Genomic DNA, 24,497 nt, shown 5'->3' with positions numbered 1-24,497 from the left:
GATCAAATATATTTTATTTTGATAAATTAAATATATTTTATCTGACATGAATTTAAATTAAAATGTGCCAGATTTAAATTTTTTTCTCGTCGCTTTAACCATAACAATTCTACATTTAAAGAAAAACCTTTACTCAGAGGAGTAGTTGATTTTTCCTTACCTAATTCTAATTTAATTATCAAAAAATCTTTAAATAGGTAGGAAAAAAAACCATTTATAGGGAGGGATTTTCATCATGAAAAAGTGAATTAAATTATCAAAAACAAGAAAATTAATAATTTTATCTCTGATCCAATTTCTATCTTCGAATCTACACTACTGGATTGAAAATGACCTCATCACATTTTATATGTGATATCCATCCTTCTATATCTTCATGTCTTTATTAAATAAGCAATATAATTTTAATGGGTGTAATTTAATTATTTAGACTTTAATTTTTTTTTTTTAAAAATTACTAGTTTAAATATCATAAATTTTAGAATCATTAAAATTTATATAATTATCAACTTTAAAACCTCGAAAAATTAGCCTATATATTTATACAGGACACCCGCAATTAAAAAAAAGACATGAATTTATCATCCAGAAAATCAAATCCACCGATGAACCAATTATCCACTCGAGCACAGTGCAAACTTAATAAAAACTTGCCTTGCTGAACTCTTCTGACAGCTCATACAATCCCAGCCTAGTTGGTAAGTAGAGGCAGCAATGGAAGGTGACAAATCCTTCAATGAATGGGAACAAATCCAATGCCCAACAAATCAATTAAGAGAATGGGAAATGGTTGCTTTTGGAGACAACAAGAACCATCTTCAGGCCGACCCCTGTATCTTCCCTCCAAGCAACCATGAAGGCCTTCAAATCCCACAGCCACCACCGGAGTCACAAACTATTCCTGGCCAACCATGTTCAAGTGCTGAATGTAATGTGAAAGCTGAGAAAATAGCCGGGTCTGACTCCATGGCGCCACAAGTGGAGCGAAATGGAATTGGGAAGCTTTTAAGGTTCGGGGGATTTTGGATAGCAAGCAGAGTTCATTATTATGTGATTTACAGAGGTGGGTTTCGCTCAATTGCCTCGCTTACTGTATTGGTAGCAGCAGTGTTGCTATTCTCCAGGTTCCAAAGGTGGAGTAAATGGATCCAGGAAGAGAGAAAGAATCATCTCATCCTTCGTCTCAGAGAGAAAGACCAGGTTCCCCTTTCTCCTCGTTTTTTCTTGAATTTCTAAGCATATAGGATGCCTATTTGCATTAGTTTGGAAGCAGCATACCTAACCTAAATCGCGAGGCCCTGTTGCTCGGATTCACTACTAAGAATAAAGAATAATGCAGGGAACTTGCCACTTTTTTTGTTTTTTGCCGCATGCCATTAGTGGGGAGTGGTGACAGTAAAGAAACCTAGGAATTGGATGCTAGATTCATTAGTGAGAAAAGCTAATGTTTAGTAGGAGTGGCTATTTATGAAACACACACATTTTGGCTATCCTCTAGACAATATTTTTGGCTTTGCAAGCAAAATTCATAGCTGGGTAAGTACTCCTAAAGAACACATGGTGCTGTGAAGTTGTGCTTTCCGTACGCATGCTTTCTTACATGCTTGATTGCCTTGACATGATTAATATTCTGCAGACTATTAGCCAGCTCTCGCTCCAAATTGCACAAATGAAAGAAATGTTATTGTCGCGTCGCAAGGTTGCAGTCATCCGAGTTGGTTGACTGATCGATCTTACATGAAAGCTGACGGTACGTAGTTCAGGAATTCTCCACAGCTGCTTAAAAAATTATGTGAAGAGGAGAAACGAGTACTGATACATGAGCGTGCGTGCTGCTAGAATCATGAATATTGATTTGCTGAGTGGACTAGTTTCAATCAGCTCCTTCAGTTGGATATAAGCAACTATGTACTGTCCAAGCTTGTTTCATCGATCATTTTTAGTTACCTGGGCTCTTATCATCAGCAAACAGTTTCAAATTTCAAGAATGGAAGAGTGCTTATAGGGTCTAATATGTTTTATGATCACTTGTTCAAACTTGTTTTATCCAATCCCTATGTATCGTATGCAACCAGGACACAGAGATAAGTAAGTAGCTCACATTTAAACGGCAGGAAATACATAGAATTACCTCTCCATCGCTGTGCATTCCAGTTCCATCTCCCTAGCATTGGCTTCATGTTTAATGCTGTCATGTGTTAAGAAGACGACTACTGCAAGTAATGAACTTGGATGTAGTTATAAAAATCAGACATTTGCAAGATCAACTAAATGCAAATTCAGTGATAGTTTGATTTTCTTCGCATCCCAAAACTCTTAATATAAATGCAAATTCAGCATCGGAGTTTTTTTTTCTTATGATAACTGCAGTGTCAGTTTCCTTAAAATCTCTTTGAGCCAACTTTTAGAACGGCAGTAGTTTTGGAGATTCTCTCCTTTTCATCAATTTTTTCCTTATTCAAATATGTTTAAATAATATATAGAATTTGGTATAAATCGTTATTTAAATTTGATATTAAAATATTTGCTCACTAGTTTTCACTAGTTTTATGTGATTATATATATTTCTTGAATCATAGATGAAGCTGAAATTTTACAGGAAAATACTAGACACATGAAATTATGTTTTGGTAAATTATTAGGCTAGTGTTTAGAAATAAATTATTTCAGATGATCAAAGTTATTAAACGAGTATTGTTAAATATGTTAGACTAGATCTTCATATACTGTTTAAGACAAATATAAAATTACATGTAGAATATTATTGTGATTTAATTTGGACTGGAAATTACATCTCAAGCTTTTCAACCATATATAATACGCTCAATGATTTATCCATACGAGAGAAAATGAAGTGTTTAAAGTCATGATTGAAATATGCCAAAAATATACGGAAATTGAAAATTCGGGTTATATTAAGAAATTTTAGCATAAAGACTTTGGTTTTTTATCTATTTAATTTATTTATTAATAATTATTTTTAATTTGGGTTTATTCTAGTTATGTTAGTTGATTATTAGTTTAGGTTCATTAACTTATAACCCAAAAGAGATCCATTAATAATAGTTAAAGGAGACTATTTGGGTAACAAGTTCAAGAATAAAAGTGAATTTTTTTTTTTGGCAAAACAATGCTTTTTTATAAGAAAAAAGATCATATATTGACTTATCAAAAATTAACCGGTTTCGTGATGTCATTCACATATTTATGATTTTTATATACAAAGTTATCTTTGAATCCAAGTTCTTTTTCAATGCCTTGGTTCTTAGATGCATAATTTACCTTTTGGTCAAGATTCTATCAAACTTGTTTTTTAACTTTCTAAGTTATTATTTACTTTATTGGGGTCGATTGACCATGTGATCAAGAAGTCTGCATCAAAAATATATTTATATAATATGAAAGTAACTTCTATATATAAAATAATTTATTATATATACAATTTAATATCTATAATACAAACTCACATTTAACTACATTATAATTCAAAAAAATAAAAGATTGGCTGAATTCATTACATGTTCCGTCATAAATTATTGTTTACTAGAATAGTGATTTGGATTTTTTTAGCTATTTATTTTTTTAATTAGGTATTTACGAATTAGGTTCAATAAGAGTTCAAGCTCATAATTTATTTTGAATAGCTTCCTATAAAATTCTTGAGATAGATGTTTCGACATTAGATTAATGTTCTATATGGAAAGATAAGATTAAGTTTTGTTGGCTAACAAAAATTGAAAATTTAAAGATCAAATTCAATAATAAAACAAGCATGCATCCCGTTTTATATCACTATATTGTCATCATCTTTTCTTAAAAATTTACCTTAAGAATTTTTTTACAATTTTTTTTTGGTACTTGTAATTTTTCTATTTTATGTTTTAGTTTAAAATTTCATTTCTTTACATATTAGTCCCTAGATTTAAGGGAGTAGATAGGGTTATTGAAAAATATCAGAGGAGAGAAAATATTATTTTGGCCATATTTCAGCGATGGAAAAGGTCATTCTTGATGCTAAAAGGTTTATTTTCTCTCGAAAAGTTCAATGGTGGTTATGTTTTTCTATAAACATGTTGAAAAAAGTATATTGATGTTTGTTATTTGTTTTTCAATTTAGTTGATTTTTGTTTTAAAAAATAAGTTTATCGTGGTTCTTTGGATGTTTTAAAGTATTATCATGTGAAACAAATCTAAAAATTGGTTTTTAGGGTCAAAACATTTGGACCTTGATTTTTTTACTATCTTTGTGATGGTTAAAAACTGAAATTTAAGATGATGCATCATTTGTTGTAACAAACAACGAGTCATTTTTTTTTAAAAAAGTATGTCATTAACCCCTAAGCATAAGAAAAATGAAATCAACTCGAGCCTGAGCTTTTGGGTTTCTTGCTAGGCATAACAACGCATAACCATTTATGTTCTTTTCATTTTTTAATTTTAATTAATACCCTTTTATGTATTTTTTGTTTTACATAATTTTTTATTTAAATTTTAATTAATATTATCTATGTTATTTTTAAATTATTTACCATTAAATTAAATAAAAAATAAATTTCTAAAGATAAGGTTATTAAACCTCTAAGGGCTTTGACCCAAGTTATAGGTTGAGTGAGTTAGCTTGATTTGATTCGAGTCTATCCAAAATCTCGTTGTCTTTGTCGTAACTCAATTTTGGATTTCTAAAATAATTTTATGAAAAATAATTTTTATTCAAGAATCCAAAGAAATAAAAAATTTAAAATCCCAAAATATTTTCAAAACAAAAGTTAAGCTACAATAGACCAAGATGTTAGAAGAATAACCAGATTAGGGTATTTTGACATGATAAAAAGGAAAAAATTAATTTAAAACAAAGTTGAAGGTTGAAAGCTAATTTAACCAAAATTAGAAAAAATTAATAAGTTTAAGGACTCAATTAAACTTCTAATAGGTTTAATTGATTTAATTAAAAATGTAATTTAAGCAAAATTAAGTGTAATTTAAGCAAAATTAAGTCTAAAATCAATTTAAAAATGTAATTAAAAATGTAATTTAAGCAAAATTAAGTCTAAAAGTCAATTTAGGCCTAAAATTAGAACAATTAATTAAGTTCAATGACATAATTAAATTTTCAATAGCTTTTGAAGATTCAATCAAGGACTTAATTAAAGAGAGATCAAGTATGAATGCCTCATTCAAATCAATTGCAAATATTGAAAGATTAAAGGTAAATTTGAAACTTTAATGGCTTAATTGGTGTAATCAGGGGTTCAATTACAAGAAATTTGAAGTTTGAAGGCTAATTAAGAGCAAAATTGAAAAAATTCAAGACTAGTGACCTTTCTATAAAAAACACACAACATTTGGGCTTTACCAAACCTTTTCAGGGATTAGATTGAAGAAAATCAAAGTTTAAAGCTTAATCAAAGATTAAATAGAATAAACTGGAAACCAAACGATACCCTGTAAAAGGTGACAAACTTAAAGGATCTCAATTGATTTTTGGCAAAGGTCTCATTGCATAAAATTAGTCAATTTTATCTCAATCAAGAATGTTTGAACTTAAATTAAAACAACAAAAATCAAATTAAAGTTTTTTCAAATCCCAATTAAAAAACCCTAATTTGGGTTTAAGCAAACAACATGTCACTTAGTTTTAATAAGAGATTGAGTGACATGTCATTTGCCCCTATTTTATTGTCTTCCCCGATTATGAAGGCTAATCAAAATGCTATCTTCATGCAAATGAATGTGACATCTCCGACCATTTTAAAGGCTCTAACCACTACTAATAGACAAAGGAATTTTTCTTTCATAATGATTTAGCTATTACCATCAAACATTTACACTTTATTTTTTTCAACAAATTAGACAACATGTCTTTGATCAACTGTCTTACATTGATAGATTTAAGCTAATCAATAACCAATCTTCCAAGCAATAAATGTGGAGTTTTATACCTCCAAACCGAGTATGGTTTGCTTTTAAAGGTATACATCCCCTTTACATGACTCAGGTGCACCTAGGACATATTTATGCTTAATTTTTCACAATGAGCTCATCAAAGTAGCACACTTAGTCAATCATGACCAAGAAAGAGAAGTAACATGATTAACTAAGCTTTGGGGCTACCTTTTCTTGGTTATAGAAAGCCTATAAAACAATAAAAAGAACCATAACTTGTTTTTCTAAGAATGTTAGGAAAGCATGGATAAGAATCTTCTATAAACAACCTACTTTTTATGCAAAATCATCTTGGTTTTGCAACTGTTGGTTTGAATTTACATATAAAATAGTATTTGCTTTTTGAGGAAAATGAAATGGGGTACTGGAAAAGAAAAGGTAGAGAAAATACCTAAAGAGTTGAAATGGAATCCTATAATTGATTTAAGAAAGAAACCAAAGGATTAATGTACCAAATCAAAGTAGAATCTAAACTAGTTAAGAGTAGAAAGTAGTTGAAGATAAAAAGGAAAAGCAACCAAGAATCTAAAGGTGAAATCTATACATTCTTTACAAGGTATATCCTCAAAATTTGATTAGAGGGTGTAGAATATTGGGCACAACCTCTCTTTTTTTATCATGCTTGTTAAACATTGGTAATAGAGGTCTATTATGCATTTTCTTTTTAGCTATTAATTTTGATGCATTTAATGCTTTATTTGACCTTTTTCAAATGGTTAGTTATGACATGATTTAATAATGTGTGTGTATGTGTTTTGTTTGAAGTTTGTTTGAATGATTAATTATATTCATTGGAGTGTTAAATGTTAGTATAAAGTATTGTTTTACATGTTTTGATGTTAAGATTATCACTTTTTAAATAATAATAATGTGTTTTAAGTTTTAAAGTTCCTATTATTTAAGTTGTTTTAAGATAGCCTACTAGGTTTGTTAAAGATGTGTACATGTTATTTAAGCATCAGACATTGAATTTATCCAATAGAACAATGTTTTTTTTACCTAAAAAAATGTTATTTTTACCCATTGTTTTACTTAACCTTACTTACTATATTTGCTATTTATTTTTTCTTGTTAGTTTTGATGATTCAAGCAGGTTGTATTATGCTTAAGTTAGGTTTAATCGCTATTTTGGGTTATATTGTATTTTTTTATGGGCTTAAGTATGTTATTGGGTTTATGGGTTACGAACTTTTCTGGGTTAATGTTCTTGCCATGAAATTTTCCTTAAGTCTTTGATTTTGGTATCATTTTGGTCAATTGTTGGTTCTTATATATACTTGCATACTTGTTGGTCTTTAATCTAAGGTTTTTAAAGCTTAAAAACATTGTTTTTATGACTTTTGATCTTTTTATTTTGTGCATAAAATCAAATAAGCATTGCTTTTGTTGGATTATGGTGATGATCTAGCTTCAAAATCTAGTTTGAATGATTTTTGTGTGTGATTTTATGCCTTTAATTTTGTGCAATTTGGTCTCATATCAAATTTATGTATTCCAAGTTCATTTCTTATTGTTCTTCGTATTCTTAATCAAATTCAAGCAAAAAAAAAAATTAATATTTGATCTTTAATGCTTTTTTCTTGTTTCCAAACCTTGTTTGTGAGATTGGACCTTCGTGCTAGGAAGCCCAACTTACATGGCTGGATTGAGCCTAACCTATCTTTTTAATATGATACTTTGTGAGGAGTTTGATTTTTATCAAAGAAAAAGTGTATTTTTTTTTTCTTAAGACATGTTCACTAAACAAGACATTAAGAAAAAATTTAGTCTCTGATTTTTAGTTGAAAGCGTGTTTGACAAATATGCCCTACCAATTTTCTAGCAATGTTTTTTTTTTTTTTACTTTTGCCAAACAGACCTCAAATAATTCCTAAAAAATTATGAAAAAATCAAGGATCATTTTAAAATTATTTTTAGATCCATTGCATATTCTCCAACCGTTTCATTTAATATTTAGATTGTAGACTTATATTGTAAGATACTGATCTAATATTAAATATACCAGTTTTTCTTCTTAAATTTCAGAAAATTATAAAAAACAAATCATAAACTTATTCAAAGAAAAATAAAAAAATACATGTTTTTATCTATATGCATATGGTCAAGTTTCTCAAAAAATAAAAAATAAAATCATATTTGCATAAATAATAATAATAAATACATGACATGATTTAGCATACATGAATACTAAAATTCAAGAAAAATATTTTTGTTAATATCTTTGCATGTTTTTTTTTTAGTTTACTAACATGTTTCTGAAATCCATGAGAACTTGGTCTTCATTTTAAAAATACAAAAAAAACTTCTTTTGTTTGTTCGAATAATAAGGATTATAAACTTATACATAAAATGTATTCTTGATGTTAAAAGAAAAATGTAAACAAAAATATATTTTGATATTAGAATAATTAAGTTTTAATCTTATAAGATAAGAACCCCCTTACCGATGATGACTTTTCTTAAATCTTAGATAGAGCAATGGGTTATAAAATATAATAATACCTTAGTTTATATCAAACAAACAAATAATACAGGTTACCCTTGATAAGATGTGCTAGAGATGATGTATCTTTCTTTTACACAACTAATCCTTTTATCCAGACTTTAAAATTAATTACAGTTCATAGTAACTAAAAATACTAGATGACGATTTCAATTTATTTTTTGATAAGAAACAAGAATTCTTTATTTTTTCCACCTATCATCTCAAAGATCTCAATCTGGGAGGATGATCTCTATTACATTGTACATGTGTGACAATTCTAATATTGTTTTAATTTTTCTTTTAAAAAACAAGCTGAATTTTAGCCAAAGTTAGGTCACAATTGAAGACCCATGTTGACCTAAAACTATATATATATATATATATATATATATATAAATATAAATTTAAGACAATGTTGTCTATAATTTTTTTAGTTAAATCAAATTTTACCATGGGGTTATAATATGATTTGACTTAAAAATAGTTTCGATTTAAAGTTTAGGTTGCGAGTTAAGAAAGTTAATTTAAGATAATATAAGTTTAAAAAAATATAAAATAATATTATTTTAATTAAAAAAATATAAAATGATATTATTTTAATTAAAAAAATCAAGTTTTTTCTTAAAATCCAAGTAAATGAGTTATTGAGTTAATATATTGGAGGAGAATGAGCCTTTGAATACTAGCTCGAATTGTTATTTTCATTGCAAAATACATACTTTATATTAAAAAATAAATAAATATGTTTTTAAAATATTATATATTTTTATCAATATATTTATTTGGACCAACTTATATATATTTTTACTAATTTTATAAATTTTAAAATTAATAATTATATAAATTTTTAATAATTTCGAGATTTGTAACACTTGAGTAAAAATTTATTATAATATTCTATTTTTTAAATGTATGCAAAGCATCAATCTAAAATCAAATAAATAATATAATTTAAAAATTAATAGCAGAAGCTAATCAATCGAAGAGCTATAAGAAATATTATTATAAGATTTGAACAATACCGTGGAGGTTTTTATGAACCCAAATTATTCGTAGAGGGACCTGTTGAAGGAAAACAAAATAGTCGAAATCTTGCAATAATTCGAAGCTATCATGGCCGTGTGATCGTGAAGTTTATGTTGCGTTCTGTACAACAATTGAAAAGAAAAGAAAAGTCGTCATTTCATTTCTTGGTCTTAGAGAGAGAGAGAGAGACAGGTAGAGAGATTGTTGGTGGGTGTCTGTGTGTATGTACAGATCTCACTCTCTCGATCCACGCAGAACAGGTAACGAACCATTTTCTCTTTGATCCGTCACTTTTGTCTCTCCATGCTTTGACTCTGTCTTTCTTGCTTGCTTAATCACTTCCATTTCCGCAGTATTTTTTTTAAGTAATCTTTTCGATTTTTCTTTTTGAAGCTGGATCTTCTCCTCCTGTAGGCAATTTCAAAGTTGTGAGAGTAGAAGCTATCTGTTGTTTGCATTTGGCATAATATTTTAGTGTCGAATTGCGTTTTTTTCTGCCCTTAAAATTAGGGTTTTGATTGATTTATTTATTTCTGTATGCTTCAGTCAAGCACTTGCAACATTTGGTTACATTGTACGGAAATGGGGAGATTAAAGCTAAACACTGGGATTAAGTCGATTGAGGAAGAGCCTGAGGAGCGTGATGCTGCTGTTGAATCAAATAGGGCTGATTTATTAGCATATTCGATTAATTCTGAAGTCAGTGCCGTGTTGGCGGTCATGAGGAGAAACGTGAGATGGGGGGGTCGTTATATTTCAGGTGATGACCAGCTAGAAGACTCTCTAATTCAATCTTTGAAGACGTTGAGGAAGCAAATCTTCTCATGGCAGAATCCGTGGCATACTATCAACCCTGCTCTTTATCTTCAGCCCTTTTTGGATGTCATTCGGTCCGATGAAACGGGTGCACCAATCACCGGGGTTGCTTTGTTGTCTGTTTACAAGATATTAACTCTTGATGTCATTGATCAAAATACTGTAAATGTTGAAGATGCTATGCAGCTGGTAGTTGATGCTGTGACTAGTTGCCGGTTTGAGGTGACAGATCCTTCATCTGAAGAAATGGTGTTGATGAAGATACTTCAGGTTCTTCTGGCTTGCATGAAGAGTAAGGCATCTGTCATGTTGAGTAATCAACATGTTTGTACCATAGTGAACACTTGTTTTCGTATAGTACATCAAGCAGGCAGTAAAAGCGAGTTGCTGCAGAGGATTTCTCGCCACACTATGCATGAACTTGTCAAGTGCATTTTTTCTCACCTTCCAGATGTTGAAAGCGCTGAACGGATATTGGTTAATGGAGTTACTTCTCACAAACATGAGGTATAATTGCATCTCATATTCATCTTGATTGTTGCAATATCTTTTCTGTCAATTATGCTTATGTTATTTGCTTAGACATAGGATAAATGAGAAGCTGGAAAACTTGAAATGAAAAGAATAATCATGATGAGGGGTTCGTCTGGAAAGCTAGACGTTGATAGCTTATTGATGCTTTTGACTTGTGGTAAATTTGGATTAAAACTTCCTCTCAAATGATCGTGATGAATGGTTGATGGTATGCTATGGATTCTCAACTGCATGTTCCTGGTAGTCGAAGCAACAGAAAACTGTATTCTTTTTCCAATGTTGCATGGATGGAAAATTAATAGAGCTTTAGGGGAAAACCTAGGTGAAAACCTATTCTGATTAAATTCAAAAGTCTTAGTTGGTAGAGGTGGTTTGGCTCTTTTCCCCTACTTTTGTGTGAAATTGTGAGGCTACTTTTGTGATCTTAGTTTATGTATTTTACTATTTTCTTTAGATTATTTCTTTTAGTTTTGGAAGACTGGCACATAGCATTTAAGAGCCTGGAAAATTTTGTGTGGAAATTTATGTCTTAATATTATTCATTCTAACAAATTAGGTGGTATATGTACTGTGGCCTGCAGATGGACTATAAGCACCGTTTTGTTTTTGGAAAACTATGTGATCTGGATGAAAAGAGTGGAAAAGATAAACATTGGCACTTGTGCCTTTGAACAGAATCATCTACTTTTTTGTCTTTTTTCCCCTACTTTCAAAAATATGTAAAGCTTCTTGTTTCTTATGCAGATTGGTGGGCTGGATAATGATTATACTTTTGGGAGTAAACAGATGGAGAATGGAAATGGTAATTCAGAATTGGATGGCCAAGGTTCCACTGTGAGCTTTGGTTCCAATGCTTCCACAGCTCTGGTGGCAAGGGAAGAAAATGCAATTGGGACTGGTGGTGGAAAGGATGGCCTTCCATTTGATTTGCACCTTATGACAGAACCATATGGAGTGCCTTGCATGGTAGAGATATTTCATTTCTTGTGCTCTTTATTAAATGTTGTTGAGCACATTGGAATGGGTCTCAGATCAAACACTATAGCATTTGACGAAGATGTCCCACTTTTTGCTTTGGGTTTAATTAATTCTGCAATAGAATTGGGCGGCCCTTCTATTCGTTGTCACCCTAGGTTACTGAGTTTGATTCAGGATGAATTATTTCGTAATCTGATGCAATTTGGTTTGTCAGCGAGCCCGCTTATTCTCTCAATGGTCTGTAGTATAGTTCTCAATCTGTATCACCATCTCCGAACTGAACTCAAACTCCAGCTCGAGGCTTTCTTCTCATGTGTGATTTTGAGACTTGCGCAGAGCAGATATGGTGCTTCATACCAGCAGCAAGAGGTTGCCATGGAGGCTCTTGTAGACTTCTGCAGGCAGAAAACCTTTATGGTGGAGATGTATGCCAATTTAGATTGTGACATAACATGCAGTAACGTGTTTGAAGAGCTTGCTAATTTATTGTCAAAGAGTGCTTTTCCAGTGAATTGCCCTTTGTCTCCAATGCACATTCTTGCTCTTGATGGCCTTATTGCTGTTATTCAGGGGATGGCTGAAAGGATAGGCAATGGATCGGTAAGTTCAGAGCAGGGACCAGTGAATCTTGAGGAGTACACCCCGTTCTGGATGGTGAAGTGTGACAACTATAATGATCCTAATCATTGGGTTCCATTTGTCCGCAGGAGGAAGTACATTAAGAGAAGGTTGATGATCGGAGCTGATCACTTTAATCGTGACCCAAAGAAAGGACTAGAATTTCTCCAAGGAACACATCTCTTACCTGACAAACTGGACCCTCAAAGTGTGGCTTGCTTTTTCAGGTACACTGCTGGGTTAGATAAGAATCTTGTTGGTGATTTCTTGGGAAATCATGATGAGTTTTGCGTTCAGGTTCTCCATGAATTTGCTTGGACTTTTGATTTCCAAGACATGAATCTTGATATTGCTTTGCGATTGTTCTTGGAAACTTTTAGACTGCCTGGAGAATCACAAAAAATACAAAGGGTGCTTGAGGCATTTTCTGAGAGATATTATGAGCAATCACCACAGATTCTTGCTAACAAGGATGCAGCTCTTTTGCTGTCTTATTCCCTTATCATGCTCAACACAGATCAGCACAATGTACAGGTGAAGAAAAAAATGACGGAAGAGGACTTCATCCGGAATAATAGACACATCAATGGAGGCAATGACTTACCTCGAGAATTTCTTACGGAGCTTTACCATTCAATTTGCAAAAATGAGATCCGCACAACTCCTGAACAAGGATTTGGTTACCCTGAAATGACCCCAAGCCGTTGGATTGATCTAATGCACAAGTCCAAAAAGACTGCTCCGTTTATTTTATCTGATTCTAGAGCATACCTTGACCACGATATGTTTGCCATAATGTCAGGTCCAACAATCGCTGCTATCTCTGTGGTGTTTGATAATGCAGAACATGAGGATGTTTACCAGACATGTATTGATGGATTCCTGGCTGTTGCTAAAATCTCTGCATGCCATCATCTTGAAGATGTGTTGGATGACCTAGTTGTGTCTCTGTGCAAGTTCACAACCCTCCTGAATCCATCTTCAGCTGAGGAACCGGTGCTAGCCTTTGGTGATGATGCAAAAGCACGGATGGCAACTGTGACAGTTTTTACCATTGCAAATAGGTATGGTGATTACATTCGCACAGGATGGAGGAATATCCTGGACTGCATCTTGCGATTGCACAAACTTGGTCTCCTCCCTGCTCGTGTGGCCAGTGATGCTGCTGATGAATCAGAGCTTGCTGCTGACCCTGGGCATGCTGAACCTATTACAAATTCTCTGTCATCAGTTCACATGCAATCCATGGGAACTCCAAGGAGATCTTCTGGATTAATGGGCCGATTCAGTCAGCTCTTGTCTCTAGACACTGAGGAGCAAAGATCACAACCCACTGAACAACAACTTGCTGCTCATCGACGCACCCTTCAGACAATCCAAAAGTGCCATGTTGACAGCATATTTACTGAGAGCAAGTTCTTGCAAGCTGAATCGTTGTTGCAGCTAGCACGAGCACTCATCTGGGCTGCAGGTCGCCCTCAGAAAGGGAACAGTTCACCAGAGGATGAAGATACTGCTGTTTTCTGCCTTGAATTGCTCATTGCAATTACACTGAACAACAGGGACAGGATTGTGCTATTGTGGCAGGGTGTTTATGAGCACATAGCTAATATTGTTCAATCAACTGTAATGCCTTGTGCCTTAGTAGAGAAGGCTGTTTTTGGACTCCTCCGGATTTGCCAGCGGCTGCTGCCCTACAAAGAGAACCTGGCTGATGAACTTTTGAGGTCACTGCAACTTGTCTTGAAGCTTGATGCCCGTGTTGCTGATGCATACTGTGAACAAATTACGCAGGAAGTGGGTCGCCTTGTGAAAGCAAATGCTGCACACATAAGATCTCTAATGGGGTGGCGTACAATTACATCCTTGCTTTCCATCACTGCTCGTCACCCAGAAGCTTCTGAAGCAGGATTCGATGCGCTTTTGTTCATTATGACTGATGCAGCTCATTTGTTGCCTGCCAATTATGTTCTCTGTGTTGATGCAGCAAGGCAGTTTTCAGAGTCTCGTGTGGGACAGGCAGAGAGATCTGTACGAGCACTTGAACTTATGGCAGGTTCTGTTAATTGTTTGGCTAGGTGGTCGCATGATGCAAAGGAAACAATGGGAGAGGAGGAATCTGCAAAATTATCACAGGATATTGGGGAAATGTGGCTGAGACTTGTGCAAGGTTTACGGAAAGTTTGTTTGGATCAGAGAGAAGAGGTCAGAAACCATGCTCTTTTATCATTGCAAAAGTGCTTGACAGGAGTGGATGAGATTAACCTTCCACATGGTCTGTGGTTACAATGTTTTGATCTGGTGATCTTTACTATGCTCGATGACTTGCTTGATATTGCTCAGGGACACCAAAAAGACTACCGGAATATGGAAGGGACACTTATCATTGCTGTAAAACTCCTGTCAAAGGTGTTTTTACAGTTACTTAATGAACTTGCACAGCTGACAACTTTCTGCAAGCTATGGTTAGGAGTGCTTAGCCGAATGGAAAAATATCTTAAGGTGAAAGTGAAAGGGAAGAAGAATGAAAATCTCCAGGAAACGGTGCCTGAGCTACTTAAGAATACTTTGCTTGTAATGAAGAGTAGGGGAGTGCTTGTGCAGAGGAGTGCTGTAGGTGGGGATAGCTTGTGGGAACTTACATGGCTGCATGTGAATAACATTGCCCCATCTTTGCAAGCTGAGGTGTTCCCTGACCAAGATCGAGAGCAGTCACATCATAAGCTGGGTGAAACTGGTGGAAGTTTTGTGTCTGATGAAACAGATTCTGTTTCTTCCAAGGAATCAGTGCATGCTGAAGTTGCTGGCACAGGAGGTTAACATTTGCACAATGTTTAGCAGGCTATGATTGGTTTGTTGATATTTGTAGCTGAGGGCACATAGTTGGAAGCATTGGTATTTTTTGCAGGTTCCAATATTGGAATCAACTGGGGTACTGAAAGATTCAGCTTTATCTTCTAGTTTGGTTTTATGTAAACTGTAGTCAAGAAGTGAATCGAACAGATGAAAATCCTTGTCCAGGACTCCAGGCATCAGAGCTGATCAGTCGGTGAGAACCCCGCGTGTTTTTCATTGTCCTTATGTTTTGCATTTATGAGAACTTTCCATGCATGCTATCATCAAAAGTGGGTTTCTTTGAAGATGTTACATAGTTAATAGATGAAGGATTTAACCCGATAGTCTTTCTTTTATTTGAATTCTTCCAGGGAAGAATGCTCTCATCACGGGTTCAGGAATTTTGAGCTTGAAATTTTTATTGACTTTCTGGTTGATGTACAGGACTCAGAATTTGAATCTGAAACTTGTATGTTTCAAGTAGGTTATACTCGGAATTAAAATGTAGTGTACCGTTGTTTGGAGACATGCGAATGGTTTTGCAGATTTAAATACAATTCTTCAGATTCTGGATGCTCTGTGGACCGGTGATTATTATGATCGGAGCATTCAACTAGCTCTCTAATTATCGAAACAGAGATGTTGCGATTGTTTATAAAAGTAAAAGAAAAGTAGCTGAGGAGCCCGCGCTCATGTGGGTGACCTGGGCGTCTCATCTGCTACTCTATGGTGAGTAGGTATTTTCATCTCCAGGCTTGACAGGAACATTGGCAACCCTTTCTGTTGCTATGCTTAAATGGATAAATTCAGACTATATGATTTTTAGGTAGGAACAAAACTATATATTGCGGTTTCAACCTATTTAATTTATTTTTCTTTTTAATAGAAAAAAAAATTGTCCAGCCAAAAAATGTTATTTTTTAATAATAGAAAATAGGAAAGTATATAATTAACTAGAAAAAATATTTATTTTATTTTTAAAATTCACATTCGGTTAATATATTGTTCTTAGAAGAGGTTTTCTCTAGGAACGACGTAGAGAGGGAATACTGCAGCTTCTCCCTTTTGCAGAAACGCCTGCAATGGAACTTTTCCTTTATTAAGTGGAAGGGCAATGATATTTTTGTTTCAGTTTAAGCTTAACTTTCAGAGTGTAAATGTAGATATTTTTTAAAATATTTTGTATTTTAAAATATATTAAAATAATATTTATTTTATTTTTTTAAGTTATTTTTGATATTAACTCATTAAAATAACCTGAAAATATTATAAAAAATTAATTTAAAATAAATTAATTTTTTTAAAAAAAATTCCTTTGAAACACAAAAACATTTTCTATGAGTCTCCTTAGAGTTAAAAGGGACCCATCCTCATTATCATTAGATTTAAAATTTGAGAATTTAATAGAATTTTTTATTAGAATTTTTTATTAGAACTACCACCGCATGAGAATTTAATAGAATTTTTTATTAGAACTACCACCGCTTTATTATTATATTTTGATTTAGATGATTTCGCAATTTAAATGTCCTCGTAGTATAGGATCTCTGAATGAAAATTATGGCTAGTTGTAAGCCTTGAGTAAATAATTGGATCTATCCTTACATTATATTATATTAATGTTTTAATAATAAGAATTCCAAATATGGCATATCTTGTCTTTTATATATATATATATTCGTTTTTTTTTAATTTTTTTTTAATGATTACTAGTTTTTTTCCCATGGTAGTTTTCAAAAACAATATTTATTTAGTTTTGTTGTAATTAGAATACATACTTAAGAGAAATGTAATGATTTAGATTTTGAAAAAGAAATATATTTTATTAGGTTAATTTTCATTTTCTTATTAATGTATTTTTTTTTATAAAGCATATTTTTTTTCTTCTTAGCAACATGTTTTTTTTAATTAAAAAAACAAAAGATCATTTAAATAAATATTCATAAAAATGTCAATCGTTTAAATTAAGAAGGAAAAATTATATCTTTTCAATCAAAACTTGTTCATATATTTCTTTTTTGTTTTTGATAAAAATCAAAGTTTTTTTTTTCTTAACAAGAATCATTGCTTTCTAAGCAAAAACCTGTCATGATATGGAAAGAAAGGTTAAATAAAAAATTAAAAAAAATCATAATTCAATAATTGTGCATGATAGAAAAATAAAAGATTAATTAATCTAAAAATTTATAAAAAAAACTTTACAATGAAAAAATATATTTTATTATCATTTAATATTCATGAGCATATCTTTTCATAAATCGTGGATATTAGATTTATATATAATAATTTATAAAATAATTGTTGATGTTACCGTAAAAAAATATAATTTTATTTGAAAACATGGCGGGATATTATTTTGAATATCATTTTAATTATAGTGAATTTTATTAGAAATTATAATAAAAATTAAAATTAAAAAGTAATATAAAAAAAAGAGCCCAACGCCTGTCCAAGCCTACAATGTAGGTTTGTGCATCTTACCCAAAGTTAATTTTCTTTAATAAAATGGATTAAATGTCATTTGCCTTGGGCAAAGGTTCCATCATCATTTAGTTTTGAGTACATTGATAGTTTTTATAGTTATAATTTAAAAAATAATTTTATAAAAATAATTTTAATTGAGATTGATTTGATATTTTATATATATTTAATTAAAATCATGATTGAAATTAAAGTTAATTAAAAAATAATTTAATGTGTTTGGTGATATATATTAATATTGATGGTTTTTAATTTAAATATTATAGATTTAACTATTGCTATTATATCATAAAATAAATAATACTTTATATATAAAAAAATTATTATTTCATTAAACTATCTATAATTTCATCACGTCATCCAAGAAGAATTACAGTTTTCATGGTTTTTTGAGCATACAACAAAAATAGGTAAAATATCATTAGGAATAAAATTGGAATTGTGATTAAATTCTGTAAAGGTTACGTTATCATGCAATTTCTTTTTAATTTATACAATATCAATGAATGACGTTAAATACTAATTTTTTTAATAAAATATTTTTTTTTAAATTAGATTTTTTACTGTTTATATAAACAGTGAAAGTAAAACTCACTGCACTGTCAACGTGTTAACAAACAAATGTGTGGAGTGCACTGAAAGTGAGCAGTGTGTAGAATGAATTAAGTTCACTTAACAAAAGTGAACAGTACTAGCAAAGCAGGTATAACTTGCTTCTCCCTTGCCTGTGTTTTTATGTGATTTTTGGTGGGTCTCATGAACTAAAAACACTACTTTCTATTTTAACCAAACAACATAAAATTATAGTTTCTTCAAAACATAACTGTTGTAGCGTAAAAAAACATAGCCAAACATGTTGTCTCGTATTAGGTTCTCGGATGTAAAACATCCATTTTGAAATTGTTTTAATCAAAAGATATTTATAAAACATCCTTCCAACTTAAAAAAAAAAAATATTATTTTTAACCTTAAAATATCATAAAATCAATCTAAACATAAAAAAAATACTGATTAAATTTTTTTTCAAGTTTTAATCTATTTGTTTTGAAAATATGAAAGTTTCAAACCTTTCACATGAAATTCCATTTTTGTTTTTTTAACAAATTCATTACTATCAAGATTAACTTTTTTTTGTGGTCAAATGTAGCCAATCAAATATTTTTTCTCTACTTTTTTTTTTCAATGACTTTCTCCCTTCTTCCTCAATATTCTATGACCAAAATATAAGCAAAATAAAGTTTAAGACCCCAACATAAAATTCTAAAATAACACAGATTAAATATAATTTAAAATTAAAATTTTAGGGACCAAATCAAAGTTTTCCACACTTATTAAACAAAAACTTAAAATACTTGTTTTTTTTATTCTTTTTCTTTCAATTTTTTTCAAATAACAAATTAATTTTTTTCATGAAATTAACTTTAATTCACCAATGAAATACAACATATGTGATAGCTTGCAAATAAAAATGAATGTTAACACATAAATTGATTTAAATATTAAGGGTAATGTAAATGAATGATGTTGTTTACAATAATTTTGTGAGATAAGACATAGTAAAAGTGGATTCTATTTTAGTTTTTTTTATATATATAATTATATATGAGTTCAAACATATATAGATATACACACGTATACTATACTTTAAAAGACATGAGAAAAACAATATGTATGTACCGTGGATCATAATAGACATAGAGTATTTATATTGTGCATAACATTGTAGCATCATAAAAGGCGATATCTTTTTTGTATTTAGTTAAAATTTGATCGGGTCAGACTAGATAGCCAGACCCCATGCTACTGGTCTAGCTGGGTAGCCAAACCCTAAAGAATTGGGCATGGCTGCTCAGCCAGACCTAGGAGATTGAGTTAATAAAAAAGTAAAAAAATTAATTAATATTTTTTTTTAATTCAAATTAATATGTTTTAATGTTTTTATATTATTTTGATGTGATTATATAAAAAATTATTTTTTTTAAAAAATAAATCAATACATTTTTTTAAAATAATATTTTAAAAAATAACCATTATGTAATAATATAATAACTAGCATATTAGTCGGCGTTTCGCAGAGGGTCAATAATAATTTTTTCCTCAAATGTAAAAATATTTGAGTTGAGTTAAAAGCACAAAAAGTATTTGCACAATACCATCTTCAAATAAAATATTTTCTACAACAGCAATATGAATAGCACATAGCAGAGTAACATCCAATACACCGACAACAAATTTCTTTCCCTTTAACTTTTTCCCTTTTAAGATATTTTCAATTTTATTTTTTTCCTTTTTTTTTTCTCTTATTGATTTTTTTTTCAATCTATAAAGAGGAAATAAATTGTTATGATTTTTTTGATATTGTACAAAAGTTGGGTAATGATATATTTTTATTTTATTTCAGGTTGGGTTGGATTTTCTTATTAAAACATGTTTGTTTTTACGTTTCAAAAACAGTATTAAAAAATTTCAATTTTTTTCTTTACATCAAATTGATATATTTTTTATTTTTTGTATTATTTTGATGAGTTGATATAAAAATAAATTTTAAAAAATAAAAAATATTATCTCATTATTTTTTTGACATAGAGTGTTTGTACTGTGGACGACATTGTAGCTTTATGGAGGGTGTTGTCTTTTCTATATTTAATTAAAAATTGATGGTAAACAGTTAGATCCAATGCTGCTAGGTTTACTTGGGCAGCCAAACCTAAAAGTATTGGGTATGGCTGCCTAGCCAGACCTAGGAGATTGGGTTAATAAAAAAATAAAAAAAATAAATTAATATTTTTTTAATTCAAATTAATATATTTTGATGTTTTTATATTATTTTGATATGATGATATAAAAATAATTTTAAAAAATATATATTAATATGTTTTTTTTTAAAAAATATTTTCAAAAATAACCATTAAATAATAATATAATAACTAGCATATGGGACCGTGCTTCGTAGCAGATCAATAATAAGTTTTTTCTCAATAATAATTTTTTTCTCAAATGTAAAAATATTTGAATTGGGTTAAAAGCACAAAAAGTATTTGCTCAATACCATCTTTAAATAAATATTTTCTATAATAGCACCATAAATAGCACATAGAAGAGCAATATCCAATACTCCGACAACAAATTTCTTTCCCTGTAATTTTTTCCCTTCTAAGATATTTTCAATTTTTTTCCTCTTTAAATTTTTTCTTTTCTCTTATTGAATTTTTTTTATACTGTAAAGAGAAAATAAATTGATGTGACTTTTTTAATATTATACAAAAGTTGGGTGATGATAATTTGTTTTTTTAAATTTTAGGTTGGGTTGAATTTTCTTATTAAAACATGTTTGTTTTTACGTTTCAAAAATGGTATTAAAAATTTTTGATTTTTTTATTTTTCTCTTGACATTAAATTAATATTTTGTTGATGTTTTTGTATTATTTTGATGTGATGATATAAAAAATAAATTTTAAAAAATAAAAAAATACTATCTCAATATTTTTTTGACATAAAGTGTTTGCACTATGGATGACAATCTAGCACCTCGAAGGAGGTTGTTTTTTCTGTATTTAGTCAAAAATTGATGCTGAGCAACTAGATCCAATGTTGGTAGGCTGTTGGGCAGTCGAACCCAAAAGTATCGGGTTTGATTGCCCAACTAAATCCAGGAGATTGGGTCAATAAAAAAAAATCAATGGTTTGGCTGGGCAGCTGGACTCAAAAGTATTGGGTATGGATGCCCAGCTAAACGTAGAAGATTGGGTCAATAAAAAAATTAAAAAAATTAATTAATATTTTTTTCTTAATTCAAATTAATATATTTTGATGTTTTTGTATTATTTTGATGTGATGATATAAAAAATATCTCAATATATTTTTTTTTAAAATATTATTTTAAAAAATAATCATTACATAATAATATAATAAATAGCATATGAGCCCGCGCTCCACAACGGGTCAATAATAATTTTTTTCTCAAATGTAAAAGTATTTGAGATATGTTAAAAGCACAAAAGATATTTGCATAATACCATCTTCAATTAATGTATTTTCTATAGCAGCAACATGAGTAGCACATAAGAGAGCAATGTTCAATACACTGACAATAAATTTCTTTCCCTTTAGTTTTTTCCCTTTTAATATATTTCCAAATTTATTTTATTTTTCTCTTTAATTTTTATTTTTTTTTCTCTTATTAATTTTTTTATACTATAAAGAGAAAATAAATTGATGTGATTTTTTATATATTGTATAAAAGTTGGGTGATGATAATTTTTGTTTAAATTTCAGGTTGGGTTGGATTTTCTTATTAAAACATGTTTGGTTTTACATTTCAAATATGGTAATAAAAATTTTCAATTTTTTTATTTTTTTCTTTATATCAAACTAATATTTTTTTATGTTTTTTATATTATTTTGATGTGATGATATAAAAAATAAATTTTAAAGAATAAAAAAAATACTATATCAATATTTTTTTGATATAGAGTATTTGAACTTTGGACGACATTATAGTGCCCTGGGGGGGCGTTGTCTTTTTTATGTTTAGTAAAAAAATTATTGTTAGATTAGGCTAGGTAGCGAAACCCAATGTTGTTGGGTCTTGTTAGATAGGTAGACCGAATAGCATTCAATCTGACTTAACCACCAAAAGCATTGTGTTTGGCTTCGCAACCAGACCCAAAGCATTGGGTGTGGCATGACGGCAGTTCCAATGCTGTTGGATCCTACTAATGAGGAGGACCTAATAGTGATGGGGCCTACTGCCCAGCAGGACCTAATAACGTTGGCCGAGTCTGTTTCATTTAAAATCTGAGCCTGCAATTGGCCTAGAGTAAACTGGTCTACTTGCTAGGTTAACCCGGAACTCGAGTGATCTAATAAAAATCCTGTAGAGACCTTTTTTTTCGTTGTGTTTTTTCTCCTACCTAAAAACCTTTCTTTTCTCATATTATTCAATTGGTTAATAACTCATTTCAAGGTTCACTATATAAATACTAGAAGAACTTTTTATTTTTTTCAATATAGGATTTAAAGCTCCTTAATATATATATTTTATGTTCACATGAAAAACGTTATGCTTTTTCAATGTGGGATAATAAAACTTTTTTATTTAAATATTTCAACTTAGAAAAATAAGATAGTATATTTCTAATGTGATATAAAAAAAACCTTTTAAAATAATATTTTAAACTTAATTATTTATAATATATATATAGCATATATTTATATGAATTATTTCTTAATTTTTTCATATAAAATATTAAAAAATCAAATATATTTTTAAAATTTAGCTGGGTGACCCCTTGGTCGAGTCTGTTTCCTTCAAAATTCAGGCTTGCAATTAACTCGAAGTAAACAAGTCGACCCATCAGATAAAGATCTCTTTTTTTTTCAAATTTTTTTTTCTCTTACCGAAATACCCCTGTTTTTCATTTTTTTTTGTGGGTTACTAACTTATTTCAAAGTTCACTATATAAATACTTGAAGAATGTTTTATTTTTTCAATGTGAGATTTGAAGTCCTTTAGTATATATAGTATATGTTCACAAGAAAAAAATTATATTTTTTCAATGTGGGATAAAAAAAATTTTGAAATAATTTTTTAAACTTAATTGTTTATAACATGTGTAATCTATATACACATGAATTGTTTTTTAATTTTTTCATATAAAATATTAAGACTTCAAATATTTTTTTCTAATTTTTTGGGGTTAACCTGAGCCCCAGCCCCTTGACCGAGTTTGATAACTATGGTTGCCATGAAAATATAATTTTTTTTAGCATATTAAATTTATGCTAGATTTTGAATTTGTTGTATTCTCTTCATCAACTGATAAACTATCCTTTTTTTTTTTTACAAATTAGGTTATTATCATCATGAATACCTTAAACTCTTGTCAACTATATATTGAACAACTCATTTCAAATAATCATAACTTTTGCTTTAAGTTAACCATATTTTAATAATCAGAGTTTATACTTTACAATTAACTGTATTCATGAGCCTATTCTAATAATCATAGCTCGTTTATTAATCCAATTAGCTATTCATAAATCTTATATCATACTCATAGCTCATGTTTTAATTCAACTTTGAGATTCATTAATTTATTTTTGTATTCATGGCATATGCTTTAAGATAACAATATTCATTTATTTAACTCAATACTTGTAACTCAAACTTTAACTTAATTATAAGGTTTATAAACTCAGTTTCATAATCATGATTTAATTATAAGGTTTATAAACTCAGTTTCATAATCATGATTTTAACTTTACATGATCGCATTCATTTATCCAGATTAATAATTATAGTTTGTGCTACAATTATGTTATGGATTTGTTAATCCACTTCAATAGGCTCGTTCTTTTATTTCAATCATGAATTCATTTATCCCATCAATGCTCATAACTCATGTTTGGGTTCTGTTATGAAATTCATTACTTCAAAATAGTGCTTATATTTATAACTTTAAAATCAATTGTACCTATGGATCAAATTCAATAATCTTATCTTGTGCTTTATGTTAACCATGCATTCATTTTTCTATTTTAATAATTGTAAGTCGTGTTTCATTTTAATTATACATTTATTATTCCATTTCAATAATTATAAGTGCTCATTTACCCATTTTGATAATCATAGGTCATACTTTATATTAATCATGTTTATCTATCCTGATTCATCATCCATAACTCATATTTTAGATCAACCATATTCAATGGTCCATTTCAATATTTATGCCTTATACTTTATGTCTACCGTATATGTATCAATTTATTTTGATATTCA

At 30.0% G+C, this 24,497-nt stretch overlaps 2 protein-coding genes across 2 annotated transcripts; both read left to right on the top strand.

Annotated features, from left to right (window-relative positions):
* The first annotated feature begins 585 nt into the window (after positions 1 to 585).
* LOC105111429 (uncharacterized) lies at positions 586 to 2,294 on the top strand. The gene is made up of 2 exons (XM_011006772.1): positions 586 to 1,200; positions 1,637 to 2,294. Exons 1-2 carry the CDS (start codon positions 715 to 717, stop codon positions 1,721 to 1,723), a joined length of 573 nt encoding a protein of 190 aa, XP_011005074.1. The 5' UTR covers positions 586 to 714; the 3' UTR covers positions 1,724 to 2,294.
* Positions 2,295 to 9,421: 7,127 nt separating this feature from the next.
* On the top strand, positions 9,422 to 15,809 carry LOC105111426 (ARF guanine-nucleotide exchange factor GNOM-like). The gene is made up of 3 exons (XM_011006771.1): positions 9,422 to 9,714; positions 10,001 to 10,777; positions 11,549 to 15,809. Exons 1-3 carry the CDS (start codon positions 9,565 to 9,567, stop codon positions 15,218 to 15,220), a joined length of 4,599 nt encoding a protein of 1,532 aa, XP_011005073.1. The 5' UTR covers positions 9,422 to 9,564; the 3' UTR covers positions 15,221 to 15,809.
* The last annotated feature ends 8,688 nt before the right edge of the window (positions 15,810 to 24,497 follow it).

Source organism: Populus euphratica, unplaced genomic scaffold, assembly GCF_000495115.2.
Source record: "Populus euphratica unplaced genomic scaffold, PopEup_1.0 scaffold383.1, whole genome shotgun sequence".
NCBI classification, from domain to species: Eukaryota; Viridiplantae; Streptophyta; class Magnoliopsida; order Malpighiales; family Salicaceae; genus Populus; species Populus euphratica.
The sequence above is the reverse complement of the archived record's forward strand: the minus strand, read 5'-3'. Positions and strand labels throughout refer to the sequence as shown.